General features: G+C 40.8%; 1 protein-coding gene across 1 annotated transcript in view; it reads left to right on the top strand.

The window, feature by feature from the left end:
• The window catches only part of snx29 (sorting nexin 29), a 189,315-nt gene that overhangs the window by 138,595 nt on the left and 38,144 nt on the right, over positions 1-12,576 (top strand). The window contains exon 19 of the mRNA XM_008297682.1: positions 10,918-11,058. Coding sequence (XP_008295904.1) covers positions 10,918-11,058 — 141 coding nt within the window. The remainder of the gene's footprint in view (positions 1-10,917; positions 11,059-12,576) is intronic.

Here is a 12,576-nt window from a genome sequence, read left to right as displayed (position 1 = left end):
AAATGAGGTTAAGGGACATGAGTGCAGCAAATGCAAAATTTAAAAAAATGAATAAGATTAAATAAATATAGATAAAGAAACATAAATAAAAAAAGGTTTAAGAAAGAAGCAAGAGAAATCCGATTTTATTTTGACCTTCACAGTGGAGTGATGTCCCAGTTTTCACGTAGATCATGTTTTATTTCCTAACCTCCTAAAGCACTTTGCCTATTTTAATACACCAGCCTACTGACTCTAACAGGTGCTGCTAAATGCTAACGTTGACATGTTCATGCTCACAATAACAATGAAAACATGCTTTTTGTTTCGTAGGAACAGGACTGTGTAGTATGTACTAAACTTCATAAACTTCATTGTAATCCATCGGATTGCTTTGAGAAATTTCACTTAAAACCATAAATGCCTACCTCATGGGGGTGCTAGTTGATAAAGTGAGGAGATCACCAGAGTCAGCAGCAGCAGCCATCCTCTGAGGACCATGAATTCTTGTATAAAATGTAATCGCAATCCATCCAGTGGTTGTTGAGATATTTCAGTGTAGGTGACTTTACTGACACACTGACATCCTTACAACTCTGCTGCTAGGATGGTTAAAAACTAAGTTTCTCGTCTGGATGGCTGAAGGGCACATTCATGCATTTCCTTTCTGATGACCTCTTTACTACTGTCCCTCCACTCACAACCTCCAAATGGATTCTATTTTCTGCCTAATTGGGTAAATGGTTTGGCCTACAATGATCTGTGAAGAGGGAGGACTGATGACATGAGGCTCTGCTGCCTTTGCTTTGGTTTGAGGTGACTCACTGTCTTCTTTTGATCACTCGCTCTCCTTTACTGCACATGTACACCGATCAGCCACAACAGGTGGCAGGTGAAGTGAATGACATTGATCATTTCACATGCCATTCATGTGGATGTTACTTTGACACATACCACCCGCCGAAACATTGGAACCCTTCAAGGAACTCAAAGCCAAAGATTCAAATCTGACATAGCATGATGGCAGATGCCTCCATGGACACTACAAGAGACAGGACCCAAAGGATCCACAACTAATATCCTGGTGCCAGACACCACAGGACACCCCAGTCGTCTTGCATCCATTGTGCAATGATTCAGTGGTTTTTTGGAGGCCCGAGGGGAACCTACATAAAATCAGGCATGTGGTTTTAGTGTTGTGTCTGATCGGTGTATACAGCCACCTTTCATGACAGTCTGGTATCTGTTATGTCTCTCTGGGGATTTAAAGCTTCAAACATATGTCCCATTGTCTCAAATGCAATTGTCACAGCAATTCTTTGAGAGATTTTTTTCAAATTCAGCACAGATATTTATTTGGACTGAACAATGAGTAGATTTTGGTGGTCAAAGATCACTGTGACCTCTCAAAACATGTTTTGGCCGTAACGCAAGAATTCATACAGTGGCAATCACAACATTTCACACAAATATCTAACAGGATAAAGTGGTGACATTTTTCATTTTAAATCTGGACAAGCATGGATGCAAAGATGAAGCATATCGTGGTGAGATGGCAAGTCTGGTTTCATGTTTTGCATTGGTTCACATCATGCTCTTGTAGCTTGCAGCTGCTAATTTGTATCTTCATTGATCTGCAGTTCAGTTTGTTTTGTCTATGATTTGCTGTAGTTTGAACTTAGTTGTTTCTTTCTTGCTCGCTCGTTTGTTTGATTGTCCTCTAAAGATCCTCAAACTGTTAAGTTTCACTAAGCCAGAACATGTTGGAACCAGTCAGCAGCAGATGGATTTTCATTCCCTGTATAAGTGACTCACGTCATAACAACACGTTAATGTAGAACACTTGAGCTGCCTGCAAACACCCGTCTATTTTGGTGATATCAGACGTTGGTCAAAGAAGACGTCAGCCATTTTGTGCCTGTGCCTGGCAGTTGCATATTGTTCCAACTGTGAAGTGAGCAAAAGGGCTCTCTGTATAGGACCCCTGCGGTGCTGGAAATGGGTTTGCACACAGCTTTCACCACAGTCAGAACTCCTACAGTTAGCCTGCTTGTCAGATCGAGGAACAACAGACCAATGTCTTCTCAGAGAGGTGCAGCAGGGAGAGCGACATCATTATCATCTGCACTTTCCGCATTTCTCAGCTGTGGCTCACGAATACTCCCATCTCAACCTGCTTGCTGGAATACCCTCAGGCTACAGATCCAGTTAAATGTCAAGCAAAGAAAAAGCTGCAATTATCTGTTCACAGACTTCCAGTTTCAGATCTTTATTTCTGAAGTTATTTCACGCTATGCAAGGACTCGCTTCCCCCAGGAAGCAGTCGTGCTGTGTGTGCCACCCTGGATGAAACTGCAGAGATGTGCAGGAGGTTTGGTTCCCTCGCTGTGTGCAGTTTGTATATTCCAGGTGCTGAAATTTCAACATTTCATACATTAAGAGACTTTGAATCATGCATCATTGTGGCTGTGTGTTTGTCTGCTCGGACCTCAGAGCAGCCTGCAGTCACTGAGGTGTCTGCTAATGGAGATCCTAATGAATAAATGAAAGCACCTGCTAGCCCTTTAACATCCAAGCAGGCTGGGAAAACACAGAGAGAGCACAGCTTTTATTATAGTGTCACTATTCGAGCGTGGTTAATGTAATTTGATAACTGTCATCTGATATTCATTGTTGAAATTAATTATCACTCAGTCGAAGGAAAAGTACAAAAGATAGCACATATTCACAGCAGGGGATCTGATTTAGTTTTTTTTTTTCCCATTCAGTTGCACATTTTTGTTCCACTGTCTTTTCTATATTTCTCATAATTTCTGTTTGCTTATACTGTACGTGTCCCTTTTTTGCTCAGTGTTGCTCTGCCGGGAAATGTCATCAGCTGATCTGTAGGGATTAGTCGTTGAAATGAGCGTCTAAAAAAGCTCGGAGAGAACAGATAAAAACAGGTTTTCACGAGGGAGGGAGACAAATTTCTGCTATTTGTCATGATATTTACAAGTGGTCAGACCTGTCGTTTGCCTTTCCCCGCAAGATTTATTTCACATACTCAGGCAACTTGTCATAGCCTAAATTCAGTAGTTAAAATGATTCTCTCACTCACACAGTTTGCTTTGTCCTTCTGATGGATTCTCACATGTCCCTTCACAGTATAATCATCAGTTTGCAGTTTTGTTTGAAAATATTACATAAAAGTTGGAATAGTTTTCTCATTTTTCACAGTAAAATAAAGCCTCGTATTTTACATCACGTACAGAGTCACTCCTGCCTCCAAATGCTCCTTCTGAGCCAGGAGAAACCCTGGCTGGCATAATGATATGTTAATTCTACAAGAGAGACCTGATGTTCCGTGCAATTAGGTGGAAAAAAATATGTGCATACATCAGCTTCTGCAATCGACCAAAATGAGTTGGATAATATCGACACGTCGCCTATCGGCAAAAATCCCTGCATCCCTGCTAAAAAGCGTCATCTGTCCACTGATTCCTAACAGAAGGATTTGAATCTCTGCAGTGTTCAATCCCGCCTGGTACTCTTTTTGTGCATGACACTTTCCCACAGATGGAGCAAAACTTATAAGGCATTTTATGGGTGTTAATTATGCATGCAAGTGCACCTACTCACGAACAGGTGGCCTTCATCAAAATTAAAATGAGCAAGTTTGTGCAGTTGATGTAATGTTTGATAGAGTGGGAAATCAATTGTGCACGCAGAGACAACTTTCTCTACCTACATCAGTCTGAGCGGACAAAAGCGCAACTCAGTTAATGTGTAAAGTGTTGGGATTAAGGAACAGCCTTTAGACTTTTTTTTAAATTTTTTTTTTAACTTTTCGCTTTGCTAGATTGTGGCCAGAAGCTGAATACAGTAAGTCTACCTGAGTTAATAGACTCAATTTTGTTGAAAAAGGTATATGAAAGAAATAAATTATAGCACTTCAGCACTAAGATTTTTTTTGCTTATACGCCACCAACCAAAGGTGGATTTTCCTTTTTATGTTCACTTCCTGAGGTCCTATTTTCATCAAACGTATTATTATGCTTTCTCAGATATTCTTATAAGCCATTTAAATACTGACAATAGGACTGTGTCCATCACAGTTGAGCTTTCAACAACAGCCAAAACCCATCAACCCTTTTGCACAAGGTTCCTCTGAACCATCATTAAAGGCCCGTCCTTGTTTGAAGACGGGTGTTATTGGAGATATCAAAGCCCCAGCGCTGAAATATTAGAGATGCAGTGTGGATGTCGCCAAGATTTTTGTCAGAGATAATGATAGACTATTTGTGATTAGTCGGGGGGAAGGAGCTGGTAGCTGTGTGCAGAGGCTAATGCGTTGCCATAAATAAGTGTGCCAATGAGACGGTGTAAAGTGGATTAAGCTTGCTGTGTTAACACTGCCATATGTGAGGAGCCATTTGATGTCTGAAAAACTACAGACACTGTGGGACTGAATCTAGCGTCTTATCTTTGCTAATGCAGCTCTTGTATCCAGACCCAGCAGACTACATGTGGCTATTAACATGTAGTACACAGAGACGTACACTTTGGTGTGGTCTTTGAAGCTGACTATACAGTGTTATCATTATGGATTATGCACAGATGTGATGAGGATGAGTTGTTTATTTTTTGATCAAGAAACATTTTAGTCCAAGAAATGTCACATAAACTGACTGAAAAGTTACTGTTAGGTCTGTGAAATGCATTTCATTAGATATTAGAAGTGGAGTTTTCGTCACTTTGTCTCCTAAGCTTCAACACTCAGCTACTTGTCATGCTAGTCAGGGCTTCATCATCAGCGGAGCTTTTCAGCAGACCATATGGAATATTTAAAAGCACAGACCTTGTATGGACAATAATATATGGAATACATTATGAGATGTCTAACCCCCGAGTTAATGCTGCAGTAATTACTCATTGCAGCCTTCACTTTGACTTTGACATGCTCCTTTTTACCGTGAAGAAGTGACTGAGGCTTGCAGCATATGTGAAAACTCAGATTTTCAGCGTTTTGTTCACTTGTGTTGGAGATTATAATGGTGACTGAATGTACTCATTTTTAACATGCTTGGGTACATACATTTATCTTGTGTGTATGATGTCTGAATTATACGATACAGGTGAAATTTACATGTGAACAATTCCTCTACCTTTAGGCACCATAGACTGAATGAAAGACAGATGTAGTCTCTGGATCTTCTAGTGTAGCCAACACAGATGCATTTATTCTAACAGCCAGCGGGGGGCGACTCTTCTGGTTGCAAAAGTGTTCAACTGCATAGAAATCTATGAGAAAAACAAACACTTTTCACTTGATCTGTTACCTCAGTAAACACTTTCCTAATCATCTCAATCACTTGTGGTCAGACCTTTTGAAAACAGCATGATGGTTTTTGTTATTCAATAAATAGAGTAAATTAGACAGGGCTACCTTGTGATGGTAGGTTTGCTGTCGTATCGTTGTGCCTGGTGTCTTTAAATTCTCAATCAGATTCACCAATTGCTCGTTATGGGCAGATCTGAAAGACCAAGATGACGATGGCCAATTGTCAAATTTGGGTCTTAAAAATTTTTGTCCACAAACCAAGGGGTGACGTCCATCTTTTGTATACAGCCGATTATAGTTACCAAACTCCCTTGGTGACATTAGTTAATTAGTCCCTCTCTTGTCATTGATTACACCTAGAACTCATCGCTGTGTATCAAATGAAACAACTAACAACCTCAAGGGCTGAAAAAGTTAGCCAAAGAAAAGGTTAAGAAAACTATAGTTCTCCCAGTTCCCCATTTAAATTGTGTGAAAGCAGCTCAAAGTTTGGCTTCGATCAGGACGTTGCGACCTTGAGTGATGGTTGGGTGCCATCACAGGCTGGTCCATGGCCCAGAGAAATTTGCATGATCTGCCTCAGCTCCACTCACTCTACACCTCTTTGCTCATTTTTTAGGTTAGCCAGAATTCAGGAAACACCTGTCATCTGGCACTGCCACACTGAGCTTTACACCAGCTGTTCAGGAGACCTTGATTCATGGAAAGTTCATCCAACTTCTTATATCTATGGTTTAAAACCTTGGCCAACCATGGCACTGACTAATTACTTCACTCATAATGTGTCTGCTAGCATATAAAAAAACACCATACGGACATGTTAACAAGGTCGAAACCTTGATATTTACCAAAGGGGGTCTTAAATTTTCTGTCACAAGCTAAAAGTGTCTAACTAGCTCACCTAAGTGGAATACAGATGTTTTTAATGTTAATAATTACACCGGTGCTTTTCCTGTCTGCGGTGATAAGGTCCACTATGAGAAAGACCCGTATTTGGTCAAAGAACCTTTAAGTTGTCTTAAATGAGACATTTAGCATGACCCAGTTTTGTCAGCTGAGTCTCTGTCCTAACTTTGATCAACATGTACTTACAACCAGACCATACCGTACTGAGCCAGGGCTTCTCGTGACTTGCAAAAAAAAAAAGTTGGTAAAAACTTAGATGTGCTTCTGTAGGTCAGGCATAAAGTGCTGTGATGACAAGTCTCCGGTGCATTAGTGGCCTTGTCTGCTCCCATCTTGTCAGGCGCTACTGTCATTTTACCAGATTTGGGTCTTTCCTTTAATGCAGCAGCTCTTCATACTATACATCAGGTTACTGTATATCAGGGCTGTTCAGTCTGAAGTAATGGATCCTCTTCAAAAATAGGAAAAGACAAATTATGGTATATGCCATTCAAAGTATGCTAAATAAGTTATTAGCTGTCCATTCTAATGTGATGTAATGAACTATTCTGTATTGGTTATTAATTGATGATTCAAGGAGCTGATTCAGTTGCTTTGGTCTAATACAACTTTACATAAGAAAGCAGATTTCATTTAGGATGTATGTGTTTAAAACACTCAGTAAAAGTTTTGTTACCCTTCAGTATATTATTCTACCATTCTGTAGATAGATAAACTTGGTGTTAATTGATAAAGTAGAAACAGAGAAGTATGCACAATGTTCACTTCCCACATTCGGCCGATTTAATTATAGATCCATGCTTTACCTTCATTTTTCTAACTGTACTGTGAAGTGCTATTTTCTGATATATTTTCACAACATTAACAGTGTCTCCACATCTGTCAGTGTTGCTCAAATATTAGCAAACAGACATTTTTTGAGAGCTTCAGCTGCTGGTTTCCTCTTAATGGCTGTCCAAAATGCCACATTTTTTTTGTGTTTGCTATGTTGTCTAGACAGCACAGTAGCAGCCATGCTGACAAAAGATCAGTGACTAAAGCAACCGTCGCCTCAAAACAAAAAATTCTGTCATCATGTTCTTGCTCCTGTGTCTGTCAAAACTTCAGGTTGAAATGTTGTTACAGTTCCTGGAGCTCTGAGTTTGCTGTCTGCTCTACTGAAAATGGCAATAAATTACATCAAATGTCTTTCAAGATGTGTCTTAATGACTAACACAGATGATCACAGACCCAGATGCTGGTGTTTTATCCATAATAGGAGAGCAGGAATGGTATACTAGTGGTAGAGATATCAGTGCTTTGGTCCAGGCTGAAATATCTGACCAACTGTTGGATGGATTGCTGTGAAATTGTGTACAGATATTCATGGTCCCAAGAGGACGACTCTTCAGGACTTATTGAAGTGATCCTTTGACTTTACTTGCAGCTTTACCAGCAGGTCAAAGTTTCACTTACATGGTAACATATTGCAACAGCTCTAAATTCCATCCATCCATCCATTCTCTATACACCGCTTACTCCTCACTAGGGTCGCGGGGGGGCTGGAGCCTATCCCAGCCGACTTAGGGCGAAGGCAGGGGACACACTGGACAGGTCGCCAGTCTATCACAGGGCCAGCCCTAAACTGACTGGCACAAACTGATGATGAAACCTCACAAAGTGAAACTCGATTATTTTGATGACTTTTCTTGTAGAGCCACCAGGAGGTGGATGGGTTCCTATGAAATTTGGTGCACAAATGCACTAGATTAGTGGTTTAGAATCTATTTCCACCATCAAATCAAATACTTTGTTTGCCCAGAGCTTTGGTTTTATGACCAAATACCTCCAAAACTAATGATCTTCCCATCAATCTCAGTTGTAGTTTGTGGTCAGTGCTAATTAGCGTGAGATGTAATCAAAAGTTTCAGGGTCTGCATTCACAAGTTCACAAGTTCACAAGCCAGACTTGCACCAGATTTGCTGCCATCCAAATCAGTTTTTGCACCAAGTGCAGCGATTCACCGCTCCCAGCGCTCCTGCCACGCTAAAGTCCCATTCTGTAAGTACGTCAAGCACCATCTGCAATGCGAGCTTGTCCACTGTGTCAAAACAGCGCCCCTTCAACTTGAATTTCATTTTGAGGAAGACGAGGAATTGGGACAGATGGGAAACAGCGATTATGTTGTGACCTAGAAAACCTGTACATCATGGTTGTGCTGTGGGTGGGTGCACAACGTGGTTGGAGCTCCTAATTGCTGTTGTGCCACAGCTCAGGTCATCTGGGCAGAATGTTCTTCCTCAGATGCCACAGTAAAATTCCAGTAAAACTCGGTGTTGATAGTCTGACCCTGAGGAACTGGGTTCACAATGAGTATATTCTCGGTGTGCTCCTGACCTGACGTGCTATGACTGCGGACTTTTCCACGCCGAAGATGAGAAATCAGTCCACAGCTACGCATTTATGACCAGTGATCATCCTCATGGGGAGGAAATTCTATTTTGGGGGAAATTACATATTTTTTTCCATTCAGTCTTAAAATGAGAGGATGTTGAAATAACAAGAAGGATCGGCTCTTCCTTGGCTGCAGACTGACAGAATTTAATTTGATGTTTGAGATCCATGGTGAAATTGCAAATGCACACCTGCTACTGGTCACAAAAACCTGTATGAGACAAGTCCTGATGTTGATTGCGCAATGTCTCGTGGAATCCTAACTCGTGACAGTTACTCCTTGCATGCTTTTTGATCACGCCTTATAAAACATTAGACTTGGGTTCACATGATAAGAACTTGCTCAAAAGTGTTTGTCGCTGTTCCAAATTGCCACACTTGAAGGCAGAGTGAAAAATAGGTTATTACTGGGGGGTGGAAGGTACGCTAATTGTTTAAATACAAGGATGGCAGCACTCACTTGTGCACTTTCACACCACTCAGTCTCTTTGTAGTGTTGTACTCATTTGTTCACATGAAAAGTGAAACAGTGATGAAAAAAGTCAGAGCTGGAGAGAAAAGTTCAAACCCTGCTTACTGCCTCACCTCCGCACACTTGGCAGATCACTGTGTGAAGTGGGTGTGAATGTCAAGTTGTCAACTTTAGAAGATTGTAGGAAGCTGCTCCCCCAGTTTTTGACGATGGGAAGGTGTCGAGGGAGGGGAGGTCAGACGCTGTTAAGCCACTGTAGAGGAGTGTTGGAGTATTCTGGTGGCTTAAACCGGCAGCGTGAAACTTTTGTGTCCCCCTTCTGGCAGCAAGAGTAATTACATAAAAACTGTCAACACGTGCGTATGAAGAAATGCCTCCATCGCTATCTCTTTTAAATCCAAATGTTGAGTTTCTTTTTTATTTAGAGCATCAGACGTTGCTCCTGCTTATTCCACCACAGGCTTGGCTGTAATCATTGCTTCAGCCTCATCTGTCTTTGTCACTACGGTTGCTCCTGTTTTCACCTCTGGCAAAATAATCATTGCTGGATGACTTAAAAGCTCATCACCACTGATGTAGGAATGTCACTACACAAAGCCCATACAAAGCTTTGGTATATTGCACACCATAGATAGATTTACCTGCTGCTAATAGGCTCAATCAGCACTGCGTGGACTCTCTCGGCACGGGCTTGGATGTAACGGACCTTCATTTATATGTGAAAGAGCCACTCTCTAGCTTCAAGATTCTCATTTCTCTTTAAAAGCTGCAGTTGTGGCGACACACTTTAGTCCCAGCGGCTTGAAAAACACTGCACGTCAAATGGGTTCTCTGCAGGAATTTCCATGAGAGTACAAGTCTCAGCAGCACCATTGATGTTTTAGTCAACTTCATCTGACCCTGAGCCTAAGGTTTAAACATGAAAGGCTGTGTTAAAGATAACTGACAACTTTAGAGTTGATTAATTCTGCTGGAGTTTTGTTGACAATTTATGATGTGGACTCATTTTAAACCACTCAACAAGACTGCAGCCGTATCAGCCGTCATGTCCATAACGAGCACTTTCAGGACTATGTGGGTTTGGAACATACACAGTTTTGACATTTCTTGCCTTTTGTTTACTTTATGTTTTGATTTGCCTGGTAGGGGGGAGAGCAGTGCTGAGATACATTTGGTCAAATTCTGTGTTTTCATGTACTTGAATCAAGTCTGTATTTTTTGTGCTTTGGCATTGGAAGCCTACTCCCCCTCTCTTCCTCCATTTCTTTCGTGTAATAGGCTCATCTTCCCTCCTCTGTCCGCTCCCTCTATCTTTCATGAGTCTGAATAAAGCAGCTAATGGTGCATGGAAATGGTGGCGGCACAGTCACGTCTATAGACTTTTTCTGTTATGTGCTGCAATATGTAAGTGAAAATACACATTTGCAAGGATGAGAGGAACTCATTCTTTCACCCATCTCATTCATTTATTGTCAGGCACTGTTAAAGCTTAATGACCAATACGTGAACTGCAACAAAAAGGGTATTACGCAACAGTAGGCTCTTGGTGTGTTTTTCATTTTTGCTTTCTCTTTTTCTTTTTTTTTTTGATCTTTGATAAATTATAGATGCTAGATATGAGAATGTTTTAACAGACTTCTACTTCAATTAGTTTATCACAGGGGGGAATGCCAGTATGCTGGCTTAATGGATGTCTTTACAGTATTACATTTAATTGCTGATTTGTGAATCTTACAAACTTCTTGTGGTGATGATGATGATGATGATGATGATGATAATGATAATGTGTCTGCTTGTTCTCAGGTATATATCCGCATCCTGGACAATGAGTGGAATGTATACAGACGTTACACCGAGTTCAGAGAGCTCCACAACCACCTGAGAACCCAGTTTCCGCAGGTGGACACCTTCAACTTCCCACCCAAGAAAGCCATAGGAAACAAGGTGAGCTAACCGTAACCGTTCCGCGTTATGTATCTCAGGCCACGTTTACACATAGCCGGGTGTTTAGGAAAACAAATCTAAGTTTTAAAAAAAACGTTCACACGATTCACACATAAACATGTCGTTAAGAGCTGCTATGAGCATGCCAAACCTATAGGGGGCAGTGTAACGAGAAGCGTAAAGCCATGCTAGCCAATCAGAATCCTGGAAAAAACACAACAACCAATGGAATTACTTTGTGTTAGTTCAACAATAATGGTGTGAGGGTCGTTTGTTTGGACCGACAGAGAAGTGGAGCTACTCCTAAATGTGGTGTTAGAATACAAAACAAGTAAAATACTTGAAAACATTGACTGGGAAACATGTCAGTCCAAGTATATGGACATATACTGCTTTAACAGCATCCATTTCTATCACAGCAGCCAAACTGTAAACATGGGTCGCACACATATGACGCTGATGATGCATCCTATGACGTCAAACTCCGTCTCCTCCTGTCTACATGCAACCGTAAAGACGGGGTTTTTCCAAATCTCCACTTTGGCCAGAGTTTTCAGATATGATCGTTTTTGGTGACTAATAGCTTTGTTTACGTGTAAACCAAAGGCCAAAATGCATTGAAATGTCACCATTTTTGCTATATTTAAACGGCTCCTCAGACTCTCTCGGCTTACCTCAGTGGTGATGAGGTTTGTCGACCAGTTTGTAGTTACAAACACAATAAGCAAAAAGTGTATATTTTAGTTTCAGTTCTAAGCTGCACCCCTCCTTCTTCACTGTTGCTGTGCATGTCAAGCTTTCTGTTCTCATATGGCACATATGCAGTTTGTAGTGATAAAGTTGGCAGAGTTACCACCCACGACTCCAGGTAAATTTTGACACAGTGGCTCCTTGATTTCAGACAAAGAGAAAAAAAGAACTGATTTTATATTTTTATCTGCTGACCGCCAATTTGTTGGCTAAAATAGCAGCTGTCTCTGTCAGATTGTATCTGGTCATTAGACTAATGTTAGCTACATGGGTTAGTCGCTCAGTCTCTGGCAGATTTTTAAATGTTTCCACCTGAATTATTTTAAAACTCCTAATTATACATTCCCTGGTGTTGAAGCAAAAAGTATGATCCACACCAGGTGATGATCTTTTTCGAAATCATGGAAATAGGAAACAGTGCCAGGCTGTGGGGCTAATTGGTCCTAGACAAGTATGAGAATGTAAAATGTAACCTCTTCAACTGTTTCTGTGCTGGGTTAAGACAGTGGTTTGATTTATACTTAAGGACCCGTATATTTGAGGATTACAGATTAATATAGTTTACTGTTGAAAATAAAACTACTCTGGATGATGGATTTAGAGGTATCTGGAGTGTAAATGACAAATTCAATAAAAAGTAGGATAGAACATGTTTGCTACACAATTAAACTTGCAGACATCCGAGAGCACAATAAAAAATTACATTTGTCATTCACTTTGCACTGCTATTTCACATTTATTACAAACTGAAACGTATATATACGGTAA

The sequence above is a fragment of the Stegastes partitus genome, unplaced genomic scaffold (assembly GCF_000690725.1).
Source record: "Stegastes partitus isolate 25-593 unplaced genomic scaffold, Stegastes_partitus-1.0.2 Scaffold1237, whole genome shotgun sequence".
Taxonomy (NCBI): domain Eukaryota; kingdom Metazoa; phylum Chordata; class Actinopteri; family Pomacentridae; genus Stegastes; species Stegastes partitus.
Note: the sequence above shows the minus strand (reverse complement) of the source record. Positions and strands in the feature narration are given on the sequence as shown.